Source organism: Aspergillus tubingensis (assembly GCF_013340325.1).
Source record: "Aspergillus tubingensis WU-2223L DNA, scaffold_4, whole genome shotgun sequence".
Classification (NCBI taxonomy): domain Eukaryota; kingdom Fungi; phylum Ascomycota; class Eurotiomycetes; order Eurotiales; family Aspergillaceae; genus Aspergillus; species Aspergillus tubingensis.
Genome location: NW_023336278.1, coordinates 1,299,897 through 1,316,186, shown reverse-complemented (window position 1 = coordinate 1,316,186; position 16,290 = coordinate 1,299,897). Strand labels below are relative to the sequence as shown.

At 51.0% G+C, this 16,290-nt stretch overlaps 7 protein-coding genes across 7 annotated transcripts; 4 read left to right on the top strand and 3 right to left on the bottom strand.

The window, feature by feature from the left end:
* Positions 1-260: 260 nt before the first annotated feature.
* On the top strand, positions 261-1,490 carry AtWU_02984 (AHA1 family protein; the record flags this gene model as incomplete). Its single annotated transcript, XM_035498097.1, has 4 exons — positions 261-483; positions 548-630; positions 696-1,354; positions 1,472-1,490. The coding sequence occupies 4 exons, from the start codon at positions 261-263 to the stop codon at positions 1,488-1,490; spliced, it is 984 nt and encodes a 327-aa protein (XP_035353990.1).
* Positions 1,491-1,993: 503 nt separating this feature from the next.
* On the bottom strand, positions 1,994-3,796 carry lys9 (saccharopine dehydrogenase (NADP+, L-glutamate-forming); the record flags this gene model as incomplete). Its single annotated transcript, XM_035498096.1, has 7 exons — positions 1,994-2,089; positions 2,171-2,940; positions 3,006-3,060; positions 3,124-3,162; positions 3,230-3,516; positions 3,598-3,651; positions 3,751-3,796. 7 exons carry the CDS (start codon positions 3,794-3,796, stop codon positions 1,994-1,996), a joined length of 1,347 nt encoding a protein of 448 aa, XP_035353989.1.
* A 480-nt stretch (positions 3,797-4,276) lies between these two features.
* AtWU_02982 (undecaprenyl diphosphate synthase family protein) lies at positions 4,277-5,552 on the bottom strand (the record flags this gene model as incomplete). The annotated part of the gene is made up of 2 exons (XM_035498095.1): positions 4,277-5,248; positions 5,328-5,552. 2 exons carry the CDS (start codon positions 5,550-5,552, stop codon positions 4,277-4,279), a joined length of 1,197 nt encoding a protein of 398 aa, XP_035353988.1.
* Positions 5,553-8,051: 2,499 nt separating this feature from the next.
* On the top strand, positions 8,052-9,095 carry AtWU_02981 (uncharacterized protein; the record flags this gene model as incomplete). Its single annotated transcript, XM_035498094.1, has 3 exons — positions 8,052-8,062; positions 8,346-8,517; positions 8,577-9,095. The coding sequence occupies 3 exons, from the start codon at positions 8,052-8,054 to the stop codon at positions 9,093-9,095; spliced, it is 702 nt and encodes a 233-aa protein (XP_035353987.1).
* Positions 9,096-9,583: 488 nt separating this feature from the next.
* AtWU_02980 (cytochrome b-c1 complex subunit 6 family protein) lies at positions 9,584-10,416 on the top strand (the record flags this gene model as incomplete). The annotated part of the gene is made up of 3 exons (XM_035498093.1): positions 9,584-9,899; positions 10,125-10,247; positions 10,352-10,416. 3 exons carry the CDS (start codon positions 9,584-9,586, stop codon positions 10,414-10,416), a joined length of 504 nt encoding a protein of 167 aa, XP_035353986.1.
* Positions 10,417-11,133: 717 nt separating this feature from the next.
* AtWU_02979 (putative cell surface receptor/MFS transporter (FLVCR)) lies at positions 11,134-12,866 on the bottom strand (the record flags this gene model as incomplete). Its single annotated transcript, XM_035498092.1, has 4 exons — positions 11,134-11,994; positions 12,086-12,434; positions 12,517-12,629; positions 12,705-12,866. 4 exons carry the CDS (start codon positions 12,864-12,866, stop codon positions 11,134-11,136), a joined length of 1,485 nt encoding a protein of 494 aa, XP_035353985.1.
* Positions 12,867-14,173: 1,307 nt separating this feature from the next.
* On the top strand, positions 14,174-15,835 carry AtWU_02978 (uncharacterized protein; the record flags this gene model as incomplete). Its single annotated transcript, XM_035498091.1, has 1 exon — positions 14,174-15,835. The coding sequence occupies one exon, from the start codon at positions 14,174-14,176 to the stop codon at positions 15,833-15,835; it is 1,662 nt and encodes a 553-aa protein (XP_035353984.1).
* Between the last annotated feature and the right edge of the window lie 455 nt (positions 15,836-16,290).

The window sequence follows — 16,290 nt, the reverse complement described above, 5'->3', positions numbered from 1 at the left end:
AAACGCTATCCGGATCCTGAAACGATGCCTCCACTCATATTTGGACATTATCGCACTACTTTATGGCTATGAAAATATGCTAATATTCTATGTGCGATGCAGAACACAACAGCTTTTTTGGCGAAAGAAGGAAGAAGAAAAAAAGACACAGACTCGCTAAGCAAATTGACCCACTGGCGAAGTTCAGCCCCGCAATAGAGCAGCTTTTCTTTCCATCGAGATCCTTAGACCAATTGATAATAAAATAAACTACCACCATCATGGTTCTTCACAACCCCAACAACTGGCACTGGGTGAACAAGGATGCCTCCGGCTGGGCCAAGGACTACCTTAAGGAGAACCTCTCCGTCCTCTCCGTGGAGGAGAATGGAGCCTCTGCCAAGATCTCCAACCTGCTGAGCATGGATGGCGATGTAGACGTCAGTCAGAGAAAGGGCAAGGTCATCACCTTGTTCGATGTCAAAGTACAGCTCGAGTATGAAGGTTCGTAATTAAGCAATGATAGTGTTTCTCTCTGTTCAGGGCACACCACTAAGACCTTTGACAGGTAAGACTAAGGACGATGAGTCCGTTAGTGGAAAGATCACCATCCCCGAGGTTGCCCATGACACCGAGGAAGATGAGTACGTCGTATGTTCCCTTTAGCCCCTCGTATTCCCATAGCTGTCCGGCCAATTGACCACATGGCTCTTTAGTTTGAGATTGAAAACTACTCGGATTCTCCTTCCAAGCAGGTCGTGAAGGACCTGGTTCGCTCCAAGCTCGTTCCTCAACTCAGACAGGCTTTGGCCAAGTTTGGTCCCGCCCTCATTGCTGAGCACGGCAAGGACCTCCAACACGCTCCTGGTGTCAACCCTTCCAGCGGATTCGCTGCTCCCAAGTACCACCCTCAGACTTCCAAGAAGGAATCCTCTGCCCCTACAACCACCACCACTACTACCGCGGAGAAGGTTTCGGTCAACACTACTACCGTGACCGCTTCGGACGAGTTCCGCACCACGGCTGAGGAGCTGTACAACACTTTTACCGACCCCCAGCGCATTGCTGCTTTCACTCGCGGCCCCCCTCGCCAGTTTGAGGGTGCTCAGGTGGGCGGAAAGTTCGCTATCTTCGACGGAAACGTCACCGGCGAGTACACCAAGCTCCAGGCCCCCACCTTGATTGAGCAGAAGTGGCGTCTTGCCCAGTGGCCCGCGGGTCATTTCAGCACGCTGGAGATCAAGTTCGACCAGAACGATGTCGACGGCGTCACTCAGATGCGCGTGACCTGGACTGGCGTCCCTGTTGGTCAGGAGGATGTCACCAAGCAAAACTGGGATGTCTACTACGTCCGCAGCATCAAGCAGACTTTCGGGTATGTTCTAAACCCCTTGCTTTGCCTATTAGCCAATTGCTTCCTCACAATGGCTTGCCAGATCTTCGTTTTCTTGGAGACAGTTGCTGATGGTTGTTTTTCTTCTTCTCGGTATAGGTTTGGCACTATTCTCTGAGCGCATCCGCGAAACCATGACCATATCATGATCTAAATTTAGCACTTTGGGGGCTATGAGGGCGACAACGGATCCTGTCTACATCCACGCGTCCTGTAGAAGACGGGGGTAGCGAACTGCTTTTTGGATTCTTGACAAACTGTGTTTCTGGGACAGGCAATCTTGCGCCGACTCATCCTTACCTCACCTGACCTGATATAAAACTCCTCCCCTCCAAGCAAATGGGGGGGTATGCGTCCAACGAATGCACGATAGACAGACCATGAACATATTAGTAGATGAGACAAATCACGATAGGAAGAAGACATTGAACTTTGCACTTCTACACTTCTGGTAACTGTTACATATACATAACACCTCTACTGCTCTTTCTTGCAAGAAATACTGCTTCATCAAAACCGATCTGAATTTTTGATCTACCCTATTTTGTTTTCTCTAACACCCATCTCCAAAGTCGTTAATATATCATCATAGAAGAGAAATTATAAGAGAAGAGATACTCTTTACAGAGTCTTCTCGATCATCTCAATGCCGTAGTCCTCCTTGAGGGTCTTGATCAGAGGAGCGCAGATGTCCATGGTCATGGGAGCAACAACACCCTATGATAGCAACAACAGTTAGCAATCCATCCAACAACCCACTCAACCAACGCCAGATATACAAGGAAAGAACCACTATACCTTCTGGTTAATAGTACCATCCAAGACCAACTTAACAGCGACACCACAAGGCACACCAACAGTCTTAGCCATAGCCGAGTAGCCACCGGGCACACCATACTCGCAAAGAGTGGAAGTACGAGTCTCCTTCTGGCCATCCTTGTGCTCGATCTCGAACTTGTGCTGCAACATGACAAGATCACGCTCACCCTCCTCATACTGCATCTTCTTCTCGAGGGTAGCGCAGAGAGTATCGAGCGGGTTACCACGGGGGGTGATCTGCTCGTCACTGAAGAGGCCGATCCAACGAAGACCGGAGATGATGCGGTCGCGGTCATCGTTGTTAGCGAAGGCCGTCTTGGAGGCAATGGCCCACTCGAGGTCCTTCTCGGCGGAGGAGGTGGCGCCGAGGATCTGCTTCGTGGCCTCCTTCCAGGCAATGGGGCTGTTGAGGTACTCGCGGCCCTCGTCGGACAAGAAGCCGATGTCAACCAGAACCTTGATCATCTCGGGGAAGCCCTGGTAGCGGAGGGTGCCGCGGACGACGGTCTGGGCTTCGGGGATATTGTAGCGCTCCCGGTAGGGGCAGGAGTCGCGGTTGGGGTAGGCGACGAAGGCGAAGCCGGGGTAGATGAAGTAGGGCTTGGCGGTGGCCATCAGGTCGGGACCGGCGACGCTGAATTCTTGGCCGTCCTTGTAGAACTTGGCGGCGTTGCGGAGGGCAAGGAGGACACCGCGGCTGGACCAGCTGAACTTGTAGCCCAGGGGGTTGTTGGAGCATTCGGGGGCGGCTGGTTGAGGGGGTTAGGATGGGGTTTGGTTGTGACGTTTTTGGGGAGGGGGGGGGATGACTTACGGAGGCCACCGCAGTAGCTGAGGAAAGAGGTGATCTTGCCACCTTCGGCGTGGACCTAAGGGGGTGGGTTAGGGATGGGTTGAGTGGTGGTGGTAGGGTGGGTGAAATCTGGACGTACCTCGGAGATGGTCTTGACAGCGTAGAGGTGGTCAATACCCTGTTTGGAGGTGGAATTAGTTCACTGTATAGTATGATATGGGGGTGATGTGGATAGGTAGACATACAGGGTCCAGACCGATCTCGTTCATGACGGTGATGCCGGCCTTCTTGCACTCCTCATCCAGCTCCATCATGGCGGGGGAGACGTAGGAGGTGGTGACGACGTGCTTCTTGGTGCGGATGGCGGACTTGATGACATTGGCGTGGAAGGTGTAGGGGATCAGGGAGATGGCGAGGTCAACCTGCTCCAGAGCCTTGTCAAGAGCAGCATCGTCGGTGACATCGAGGGAGATGGCCTTGGTGTTCTTGAAGCCTTCGCAGAGCTTCTGAGCACTCTCGAGGGTTCTGCAGGCTGTTGGGGTATAGTAGACGATGGTCAGCTATGTTGGGTGCTACTGGATGGGGAGAACTCTATCAATTGAGCTGTACGTACCAACGGTGACGTTAACGTCAGCCTTGCTGAGAACCTCAACGGTGGGCTTCGTGACTATCGAGACATTGAGTCAGTGGGATGGAGTCCATTAATGACCCCCCAATGCGGGGTCCGAATTGGCGGGGGGGAGTGGAAGAGAGATGGGAGGCATACCGAAGCCCGAGCCCAACAGGAGAACCTTGGAACCGGCGACAGGCATGATGACAATTGGGAAGATATCAGGGTACTAGATTGGGAAAATAGGAAGAAAACAATATCAGGAGAGGAAATAAAGTTGAGTCAGTGTTGCAAGTGGTTGCTTCGATTCCCCCGCCAGTGTGAGTCACGTGGGGCTGCCCACTTGGTCGGATGCGGTATCGGAGGCTGCGATAGCGGACACTCTATTTTATCTGATTATTTTACATGATCCGTGATTCCCCGAGGTGGAGATGCTGTCCCGTATAGTATATAGTAACTATAAATTAGGTGCTATGTTTGCATCTATATGCTCATCATGGAACCCTTTTCTTTCAGCTTTTAGCTCAGTGAGTGCTATAAATTCTAGATGGATGACAGGATGGGGGGAATATTTGTCAATGCTCCCAAGGATGACTCCAAAACTCCCAATGATCGATGCCAGGACGGTAACCCAGTCCATGTATACAACAACAGAGAAAAGATAAAAAGTGAACATAACAATCTACAGGTCTTTGACCTTGCCATTACTTTCCTCCGCAGAGTCAGACGTATCGCCGTCAAAGTTGCCCTCCGCATCCGGGTTCTTCTTTGACTTGGAGATTCGACGCTGCCATCTCAGCATCACGGGCAGGAACTGCCAAAGGTCAAATTCCGGCCATAGGACGTCGAGGAAGACAATCTCCGTATCCTCGTGGCATTGCCACAGCATGAAGTCACTAAGGCGCTCAACTCCAGACGTCCGGACCAGCAGATCTAGAGGAGGATTGTCATGGGTGAATAAATGCTCTGACAATGTCTGGCGCGTAATCGTCTCGGGGGACATAAAGACGAGGCTCTCCTTCCCGATGGCGGGTTCTGCTGCTGGTACTTTCCCATTGGCAGCATCTTGTTGCCCGGCGAGGTGGAGAGTCGACGAGGAAGAAAACGAAGATCCGTTTTCATAGACTCCGTTCGGTGTCTTGTGCTTCGTCGTTTCGCCGTCTCCTGATGACTCTGATGCCGCTTCCGAGTCACTCGGTTCCTCTTCCCCTTTCGAAACCTGCGTCTGTGCTCGAATGTTTTGTGTAATGTGGGATTCGGAAAAGGGAGTCCTTGAGGAAATGGACGACGGACGAGTCGACGGAAGGGGCTGGCTGTACTCGGCCACGGTATCTCGGACAGCCGTGGTGATCTCATCGCGCGACGTATACGGGAAACAGATGTTCAGGACGCAGTCACCGTTGTTACTGGTCATTTCCACGGCCCGGTTCACTGCAGCGAGAACATCCGGCCTGAGCAAGTCCAGCCGACCCAATATCCGCACCTTGGCCCCGTAGCGATCGAGCATCTCGCCATGCTGAGCCATCTGCGACAACTTTACCCTGGCCATCTCCATCAATGCATCCACTTCGAATTTGGAGCGTTTGAAGTTTTCGATGCTGAAGGCGTAGATTGTAACCACTTTAACGCCGCTCTTATAACAGACTTCGAGAATCTTAAACCACGGTATAAGTTAGCAGCTGACACTGGCGGAAGACGGAAGTTCTCTAAGAACCGAACTCCATCGGACTCACCCTTGCTAAAGCCTCAAACCCCATGTTGTGTCCTTCCACCGTTTCAATCCCGTGCGTTCGGGCAAACCTCCGGTTACCATCCATGACGAAAGCAATATGTTGTGGAACTGGACCCTGTCGGATTGCTCCAACCAAGAGGTCCCGAAGTTGCCCAATGGCAAACTCGATTGGCGGCGAAGCAAGGAGCCATTTCCGGAACCTCGACAAGTGTATCGATGTCGACATCTTGAATGATTATGCGTATATTTCAGAGTATGACAAGCTTTTCCGAGTCGAAAAGGGCTGGTTTGTAGAAGGCTGCGAGAGAAGCGGAGGTTTCACGATGCAAGACGGGGGCGTCCGTGTAGTGCAGGGGCGATGCACCAGGCAGTATCTCGATATTCGGACAGGTGGACCCAAGCAGCTGCACCCTAGTAAACTGGAGAGCAGATATGAAAGAGATGACGGCCACCAGAGGTGTAGTAAGGGTAATGTAAGCTTGGGGATGTGCCCGGTAGGGCCGTGCTCATCAGGCTACACTGTTCTTTTTTTGTTCGCGTTCGATCGTCTCCCGGGGGTAACGGGGATCGTCGGTTCGGCGGACCCTCAAGGAGTGACAGAATACCACAAAAAGAACCACGAGGGAATTGAAGTCGCAGAAAGCGGTGACAACGAGCGAAGAGGCAAAAGAAATAGCGCAGAAGGGGGAAACGTAACCTGGATGGAAGACGGGGTGGGTCGGCCGTGACTTTGATCGGACGGTTTTCTCCACGTGTAAAGACCCAATAACAGCTCTCAACGTAACCGCGGCCTTTCGAGCTGCTCCCCAGCCTGGCCCGGCCATGCCTGAGGATGCCTTTTGCTGCCTCACCGGCAATCCTGACCTCCCCGAATAGTCAGGAAGAGCATGTCATCGGAGAAGCTTTTATAGAGAGATGGTGTTGAAATTGCACAGCGACACGCGAGATAAAATACCCTTGGGCCACATGCAGCCACTTTTGCTTGTCAGCTGACAAGCTTCAACCAAACCAAGCACCTACCATCGCTTTGTGAACTTGCATGACAGCCACGCTGGCAGATACGTACCATGGCTGAATCGAAATAATTCTGGCAATAGGTATGGGTGGCTTTCATCCTTATCACCCTCTGTTCGAGAATAGCCCTCTGGGCCCAGATTAGCTTCGTACATTAGCGCCACCCATCCTCGTCTTTTGACTGTTACCATCTTGATGCAAGGAGTCAGTCAAGCTCTTTCAATATGGCTGAACATAGTAGGGGATTCCACAGAATATCAAGTCATTCCATGTTGCCTGATAGGATTGTTTGCGAATAGTTGTTGCTGGGGAGTGCGTAGCTTATTCGAAACCCCTGGGATCGTAGGTCTATCTCAGGTCATACACACAGCGTTGGTGCAGAACTGTTAAGTTGCTTAGTCCAAGGAACAATTTCTCCGAAGATTTGGCTAGCTAGCTATTCAAATAACTATATCTGACCGTGCCGATAGTGTCCATGCGTCCAACCACTGATTAGTCTTCCGCCTCTGGAGACACGAGAGGTCCGTGTTATCTACCTAGCAAACGAAATCGCTAATACTGCTTTGATTTAATGATACATGTCCATATCCCTGAATCCTGCATGTGCGTATTGATATAATTGCTGCAAATTATCGACTTTGGAGGTCCGTGGACGTCGACACCAGGGTAGAGTATGCAGGCTTCCATCCACAGAAATGAACTCTGTGTTAGCTTAATCATCCTGTTGGGTAGTTACTAATTTCTAGACTGACATCCACTCTGCCATTCATCCAATTGTAATCCAGGCACTATATCGCATGCGGGAATGATTGGGTTTCCGGGCGAGGGGGGCACAGGAAGTATGCGAGTAGTGGACGCAGTAGTCCCTAGTTAGTTCATCCATGGTAAAGAATAAGATAAGGCCGGAAAGAAGGAAGCCGAAGTTGGCCTAATAAGGATTGCAATTTGGATGTTCGAATCCTTCTGCGTTCCCAAACCTCTCTGGATAGATTCGGCGCCCATATGAAGGCTCCTCCTTTATGTCCGACATGTTGAAGAGAAGTCCGAACTGGCCAGCCGCTCGAACCGAGACACCTTGAGTGTGTAAGGAGTTGGAGAGTTGGAAAAGCTTCCCCGCCTGACGGCCGCCCCGCGGACTGCTTCGTCTCCCGCCTTCGGGCTTCACTGGCTCGCTTTCCTTCAGAAATTCCTGGGCATCGTTGAAAAAACCTCTAGGAGGTCTGTTGTTCCATCGAATATCATTACCACACAAATAGAAGAAAAGATATTACTCAACTTTTCTGCCGTTATACAAAAGTGGTCCGCTGCAGCTACTACTGCTGCTATCGCCTCACTTCTCATCAGTGCCACTTTCGGGTGCTTCGCCGCCATCAACGAAGTGGAATCTGGAATACCACATCTGACATTCTTTTGTCTGGGATCGCTCTATCAGCGATCGGAAAACTATTCACCAACCCTTGGAGAATTCTCATCATTTCCGTCCCGCCAATCATCCCTGGATCGTCTCACCTGAAACTGGACCCTGGTGCTACTCATTGGTTGGATTGTTTCAGCCAATGCTGCCCTCTCTTCATTCTGCACTCTGAATCCATCCTTCCAGTAACTCATCCTCGAACGATATACTATCTGAATACCACAGTACTTAGCCTGCATCCCGGCACAGTCTGCACTCAGCCACACAGACCACGTTCTTGATCGTGGCTTTGACAAAATGTCGATCAAGTATGTAGATGTTCCCCACCATGCCCGGTTGAGCTACTCTTATTATCGTTCTGCATGCACTCAGTATCGATGGTTTTTCTTCATCGATTTATCACCTCTGATTTGTTAATTCTGCTACGCTGTATCAAATGATGCAACTTTCTTCTCCCTTGTCTCTCGCATCATCCCATAACACCCCAGCATGCACACTTCTCAGTCAGAAACCTGCGTTGTATACTTGTTTCAACCCAGAATGGGGATAGCAGGCCGGAGAAACTATGCTAATTAATACCCAATACAACAGCTGGGTGATGCTGCAAGGCCCCGAAGGCTTTGTTCGACTACCCAATGAGCATCAGTTGTTCGCCTCTCCTCCGCGGACAACTCTGTCTCTGCAACCCCTAGGCTCTAGCGCCAGCAAGGACTCTTTTTCCATGCAAAGCAGTGCCGGTCGAGTCTACCTGACAAATCAGAGGGTACTGTCTTGCTTTTGGACCCTATCATCTGACAGCTCTCGTTAACATATTCGTGTCAGATCGTTTACATTCCCGCGCAACAAACGAAAGAGTTTCAATCGTTTTCCACACCATTACTCAATGTCCATGACGCCCATGTCACTGCACCATTCTTTGGGCCCAATGCATGGTTGGCGCTAGTCCAGCCGGTATCTGGAGGAGGCATCCCTGCGTCGTTGCCTGCCGTGCAGCTCAAGGTGACATTCAAAGAGGGAGGGGCGTTTGATTTCCACAACAATTTCGAAAGAATCAAAGAGCGTCTACAACAGGCTGTCGAGAATACGCAGGCGAGCGGTCGAGGTGCCCGAAATGTTGACATGTCTGCAATCCACCTCGACGAGCTACCTGCGTACACCGGCCCATCGGGTGGTACAACCGGAGCAGACCACAGTACCGCACAGCAATCTGTAAGCCCACAGTCTCAACACACAGGGCCAGAAGCGGGATCAGAGCCGATGGAGCCACCACCGGATTATGAAGAGGTGCAGCAGCAGAGTGTGGCGGAAGCGCTCGAGGAGAGACTGCGTCGAGCCAGTTGAAGCCAGGACGGGTGCCGTATCCAATGCTTTCTTCCATGACTAGATAGTCTCCAATTTCCTACACACATATTCCGGCGGTAGCCTCAAGCCCGAGCGGCCTCTTAATTCTTTTCTCTGTATACTAATTGGAATTTTATTGTTGAAATACAGTGCATCACAAATAGTAGACCCAGTAGTTGAAGTAACAACAACAACAACAACGGAACGGCACGAACATTAACCAACTAATTAATTAATTTGATAAGTAAGAAAACGAAATATTACCGCATTAGTCACGGCCGACCCGAGCGGCCAATCACGTGTACGATAATTGCGACCATCGCCCGGCGGCCGGGGTGTTCCGATTTTCCAGGGCCGGCAGAAACCAGCAACGCCAAAGCTTCGAGTTCGTTAAAACCAACCCCATCCTCAATTACCGCGACATCCACCGCCCACACGCCCCCCCTTCTCGCCCTCTTCCCTCAATTGAAACCAATTTCAAAGACAAGATGGGTCTCTCCGACTTCTTCTCCGACGTTATGTCCTCCTTCGGCTTCCCCGAGGCTCAGGCTGAGGCTCCCGCCGAGGAGACCACCACCACCACCCCCAGCCAGGAGACCGAGGCTGAGGAGAAGCCCGCCGTGAACAACGAGGAGGAGGCCGCCCCTGCCGCCGAGGAGAGCACCGAGGAGTCTGCTGAGGAGACCCCTGCTGAGGAGGAGTCCGCCGAGGAGGAGCCCGCTGAGGAGGAGGAAGAAGAGGAGGAAGAGGAAGAGGAGGAGGAAGAGGAGGAGCCTGAGGACATCAAGCCCCAGCTTGAGGAGGGTAAGTTTACTGTCACTTTCATATTTCACTTATTCCGTGCATTTTCCTCTGGAGGGAGTTCGTTTCCAGACGGACAATGTGCCAACAGGACGGGTAGTCGGTCAGATGGATGCACGCTGACCGACCCTCACGTCATGCGATTCTGAGCCATTGACTCGGAACAACTCATCCCATTGCAAATGATCTCATTATTTCGAACATTCACTAATCAATTGCTTCTCTCAGAGTGCGCCAACTCTTCCCAGTGCGCCCCCTACAAGCACCACTTCGATGAGTGCGTCGAGCGCGTAACCCAGCAGCAGGAGGACCCCGACTACAAGGGCCCCAAGGAGGACTGCGTTGAGGAGTGTAAGTTGACCAGCACATCATAACACCACAATTCCTTCGTCACCATATCGCAATCATGACGAACCAACAACAAATCCCATAAACTGACGCACCATCCTTCTTAGTCTTCCACCTCACGCACTGCGCTACCCAGTGCGCCGCCCCCAAGCTCTGGAAGGCCCTCAAATAAACGAATCAAATCACTCTCGGTCGATCGATAGATAGCTAAAGACGTCTTTTTTCTTATCTTCTTTACTCCACTCCGCGGGCTACATTTCTTTCTAATGCACGACCAAACTTGACAAGACAGGTTCCGCGACGAAGGAAGACAAAGAAAGAAAGGCATATTACGATCGATCCCTTTTGATTTGATTCACAATATGATGGCTATGCGGGCCTGCCGTTGATGAAGATCAAAAAAAGAAAAAAGAAAGGAGCATACATACATCCAGTGTCGTCTCTCTCGACCGCTACCCGCCCTCGACAAATACGGTACGGGTTGCGAGTCGGTGATGATGACGATGATGCATGCGTGTTTGTTACTTTCCTTCTCCCTATGAAAGATGGATGGGCTATGGAATATGGAAATGGTTCTTAAGAAGGGGGGCGGTCGCCTTCAACTGTGTATGTACAGATAGCTGGTCTCTGCCTTGTTTGAAACTTGTGCTTTTATTATTTTATTTTTATTTTTTTCCTTTTGTTTACTAGATGAATGTCATTTTGTCCTAGACTTTGTTCAGTATTCCTTTTTTCGTCTTTGTTTTTTGACCCTTCTTGAGCATCATATGAGCTTTTTATTTACAGTCACAGGTCATAGTATTGACACATTTGATGGACGCCGGGTATCAGACGTGCAATCATCAATCACAAAGTACATTCTGTACACACTGACTATAGGATTCCAGGATTACTTCCTCCACGCCACACTCAACCCCAAGAATCCTTTCTTGGTATCATCCTCCCCAGCTCCAGCTCTACGCTCCGCATCATCACCTTGCACCTCACCAGCCTCCTCCTCCTGTCCCAACTCCACGCCTCGATCAACATCCAATCTCCGTCTCCTCACATCACGACCAAAACATCCAATACAAAGCGGCCACGGCGCAGCCACGACCGCCACGACAGCAGAGAAAATCAACGCATTCTGCATATTGACCGGCGGAGAAGCGTTCTCTCCGGCCTTCAATGCATCCTGAACTAGAATGAATATCGCGCCCAATAACTGCCCGCCTGTCCAGCAGATCGTGCTCCCGATTTCTGGGGAGAAAGGGTACGTGATTTCGACCAGGTACTCCAGGACGACGGGGAGGAGGGCGAAGGACGACGCGCCGAGGAGGGAGCACACGACATACGATGGTGCGATGCCGGCGGGGCTGGGCGGGGCGAAGATCAGGGCGATATAGGTGATTGCTACGATGGGGACAAGTGTGCGGATGGTGGCGAGGTAGTGCTTGTAGCGGTCTGTGAGGGGGGAGATGATGGCTGAGACGATGAGGCCAACGATGATTAGAAGGCCTCCTGCAATGCCGGCTTCGGTTTCGGTGTATGAGTAGGGTTCGAGGATTTGGTTGAGGAGCGAGGAAACGCTGTTGAAGAAGCCGACGTATATGGAGAAGGGGATGAGGATGAGGTAGAACTCGAGGGTTTTTAGGAGTTGGGTTATAGCTGGGAGGAGAGGTGTGGAGGCATTGGTGCTCGCAGATGAAGCGCTTGGAGGTGTCGGGGGTTGGGAGGGGATGAAAAATGAGGGAAGTGCTGCTACCGTTGCCTTTTGGGTTTGTTAGTAGGTGAGTGGGACATGTCGTGGTTGGCTGGGTTTGGTTCTATCTATGTGTGGAGGGATTCTGAGGGAGGCTTACGATGATAGAAATGTACAGAACCATGTTCGGGACTTCGCTTGGTTTGGTCGCCCAGAAAGAGTCGATTAGCTCTCCCAATGCTGCACCCAACGGATTGGCAAGGGTGGCTACGGCCGTTGCGCTGGTCCGGCCTTGGTCAGAGAACCAGAGGTCGCTGTATCGCGTTGGAGCGCTTAGACAGAATGGCTGCGCCAGTCCGATGAGGATCTGACCAAACATAGCGACACCGAAGATGCCTCCTCTCGCTTTGGTCCCTGCATATCGAATCCAATTGCCGACGAGGAGGAGGGTTGAAGTGGTGATGATGGCGGGTTTAGGGCCACCTTTATTGAGAGTGAAGATCACGACGCTGAGAGTAAGATTGAGCGTGAGTATCAGTCGCTTCCAGGCGCCGAAGATAGGGGGAGATAAGTATCCAGGGCTAAACTCACGGGCTGGCGACACAAAAAGCGAAGAGGTAACCAGTGCTCATCCAATTGATAGCGCTCTCAGATACGCGGAAATGCTCAGCCGCAGTAGTTGATATCGATGAAAAGGTTAACCACTAGACGATGATAATGATGGATAATATTAGAATCGGTGTCTCATTCTTCATGGCGGCAGACATAAGAGAACCTACATCCCAACTAACGACAATATTCAACAGCACCAGCTGCGCTAGTCCCCAGAACCGCCGCTTATAGACCTTGTAGACCGGGCCCGACGGAGGCAGCTCAGCTGGGGCAGTCGTGGCAGAGCCATGGTGCAAACCTGCCAAATCCTGGGGTGCTCTGGAGTCCATGAGAAGACGACAACAACTTAACAGCTAGTTAGCTGGTGGGTTGCGTGACCAGCTGGCGAGGAGCGGAGCATTAAATGAGGGGGAAAAGGGCAACTAAATTAATCAATTTCACCGCAACCAACTAAACGGATGGGCGCCGTGGCTTTAATAATATCCTAGCCTTGTTCCCAAGACACGATGGCGTCCATAGATTTTAAGACGGTTTTATAAAGCGGACCGATGGTTGGGTTGCACTGCTGCTACTTCAATTTTGGGAAAGGAGGTTCGAATAGTCTTGTCTCATGACGGCCGGTTTCATCGTTGTTCTTGGGTTTCGACGATCCGACCTCGGCTGATTCCCCCAACTTTGGTCAGGGAGGGGGTGGCAGTCAATGTGAATGCCTTGTCGGGAAGCTCTATCGTATTGTCTGCTCTCTCATTTGTCAACTGGGAGGTTAATCTGCCTTGATTAAAACATCCCATCGCAATCACAGTCATCGCGACCACCTCGACACATGCAGTGGGGATGTTGCATCCGCACCGGCTATCAGATCGACGAAAGACATCCCAGAATTGAGAGGAAAATAGGGTACAACAACAAGCTATATCTTGCGTTAAACTGGTGCAATCTCCACTGATAGGCCATGATCATCCATTACCAAGGGAGTGGGTAGTTTGGACATCCGACCGCATATTGCTAAATGCTAAGGTTTCCAGGTGGTTCGTAGGATTGAACCTTGGAGTGGAGCAGCCCCGTTTTACTGTTTCACTCCATTTCCGGGGTTGGCGCTCGGATCTAATCAATAATCATAATCATTTAATCTCATCGCTCACGCACGTTCCACAGCCAGTACAAGTTGTTTTGTTTTATGGAGTTTCATAACAACCAATAATTGTGGATGCTTACTTTTAAAGAAAGATAATGTCAGGAAGTCGATGTGAGTTGAGGTGAGGGAAAACTGGGGAAGTTGAGGCGACTAATCATGTCTTCTTCCCTTTTTGCTTGCTCCGTTCACTTCAATTCATCACATTTCTTTTTCGGAGAATTTTTCAAAAAAATATCAATGGCACCACGTGCAGTTGATTTCTGTCGGTCAGTCAGTCGGTCGATTCTCACTACTTACTAATACTCATTTGAATGCTATACACAAGACCATGCCTTCTTCATTGTGCTGTGTACTTTCCTCCAGGGCTGCACGATCTAGGGAAGGTGCCATGGACCCTCAATCCCTTACGGCGCTGTCGTCCTTGTGGCATGTTCTCTAGTCCACCCTCATCTTCATATCAGTGTGAACGTGGCCTGCAGCACGACCTGCCTACATGGTATCATGGATACTCAGTCTCAGAACCCCCCAGTCGCTCAGCATGGCTCGTCCGACGAGGATGAAGTCTCCGCAACGGAGGTGGAACCATTGGGAGAAGCCACACCACTAGGCAAAGCGACCTTGTCAGAATCAATGATGAGTGAGGAGAGTTCCATTTTCAACGCCCTACGGACAGACTCTGGCACCGAAGAGCTCGGCTCGAAATTTGGCTCGGCATGTCATTCTCGTGGCAATCTTGATAGCAGGATCGCTGCCAATATGGCCATGTTTGTCCCTCTTGCGCCTGAAGCAACGGATCCTTTCCAGCGGGCGGACCGTGAGCCAAAGTATTATCCGGAAAAGAATACACAATCCCCTGGTTGGCATCCCCAGTTAGCATTGGACAGCCGTGTGCTATCCACAGATGAAGGGAAGGCGGTTGTAGCCTTACCTGCAGACGACTCGCTGAAACAAAACCTTCTTGATGCGTTGCACCTCAGGAAGGCAGTTAGTCTCAACGATGCAGATGATACCTCGAGAACGTTTAAATGGCCGGGTAACCTTGACTCACCAGTCAGCCCTGCACTTCCCACTTATCCTCCACCAGTGAGAGCGCCCACACCCCCTGGACTTCCTTCATTCGGGACTCGAGAAGCTGTCTACTACACTGCCCAATTTCCTGTCCGTTCTGCTACTACCAGTGGGCGAACGCAGCAGTCAAGTCCAAGCCCGCCTAGGCGTGCGGGTAGGCGCGTTGCTGATGGCTCTAGAACGGGATCCTACGGAGGGATGCTACGAAGGCTCCTCAGTTTTTCATCGTCTCCTCCCCCGCAGCCTAGACGTCAGACATATATTGTGGCAAGGGCAGAAGATGGTACTGCGGTTCAAGGTCGCTTTCCTTATAGACAGAGTGGCCACGGCATGAATTTGGCTAGACGATTGGAGGATCATCCCTTTCACCGAACTGCCATTCCAGCTACTTGCGAAGATGGTGTTGATGTTGACAGCAGCGCTACACAGGATGGACAAATTAACCGAAGGCTCTCAGACGTGAAACGGGACCAGGCTGACAGCACCGATCCTGCAAACACAAGCGCTGGTAGTCGCATGCGAAGACATCGCCCACAGATAGGACTGAATAGCTTACTACCGTTGCCTCGCCCAGTTTTGGCATCTTCTTCTCAACGACCAGCCTCGGCAAATGCTTCTCTTCCTACTTCTAGAGTCGACTCGTTTTACACCTGTGCATCTCGTTCGCAAATGCCAGGCATACCCAGGCACATGGAAAGCCACGATGCCCGAGGCACTGAGAGCGTGGGGGATTCTGCGGCATGCTATCTTGCACCCACGGAGTCACCACCCGTCTTTACCGCACAGGAAGAAATTGAGTCCGCCAACTTTAACTCGAGTCCTTGGCTACAATCGCTGCGTGACGTCAACTCTTGGTTCTCATGCTGCATGGGGGCTCGTAATGAGCAGGACGCCGCCATTCATTCGAATACGGCCTCCAATGACACATACGCCACTGCGAGAAGCCATCTTTCATCTAATGCAGCAGAACATACGCATCCTAATGCCCCGAAAAATCAGGTGCAAAGCCTACAGCAGTGGCTCTCAGGAGTTTGGAGGTCGCTTCAGACGTTACCTTTTCGCAACGTCCCGGTCACAAGCCCGATGTCGGCCTGAATTTTATACCGCTGATTGCTTGAACCATAACTTGCATACTTGTGTGAGGCTGTCCTTTCAGTAGCACATTTATTGGACTGGGGGTGCGCCAGATACATTTGATCGTTTCTTCGTCTTTCAACCCTCGCCAAATGGTACATATGCAAGACGCGCCTTCATCGACGGGGTTGTCTCTATTGTCCAGATTACTAGCGCTAGCCTGTAGAATGTGACTGCATACTTCAAGTTTTCATTATTGGCAATGTCATTATCAATGTCATAAACGAACAACAGCTGTAGTCATTTCGTCTTTGCTGACATGAACCAACCGACTCCATCGCTCCAATGCCGAAATGCTCTAAAGATAAGAGTTATGAACAGAACACAACAAGGCCTGACAAGGCAGACCCACACACATAGATAAAGTCTCCACAAGAAGAAGAAGAGGCGAAGAAACGAAATGATTCTCATGCAAT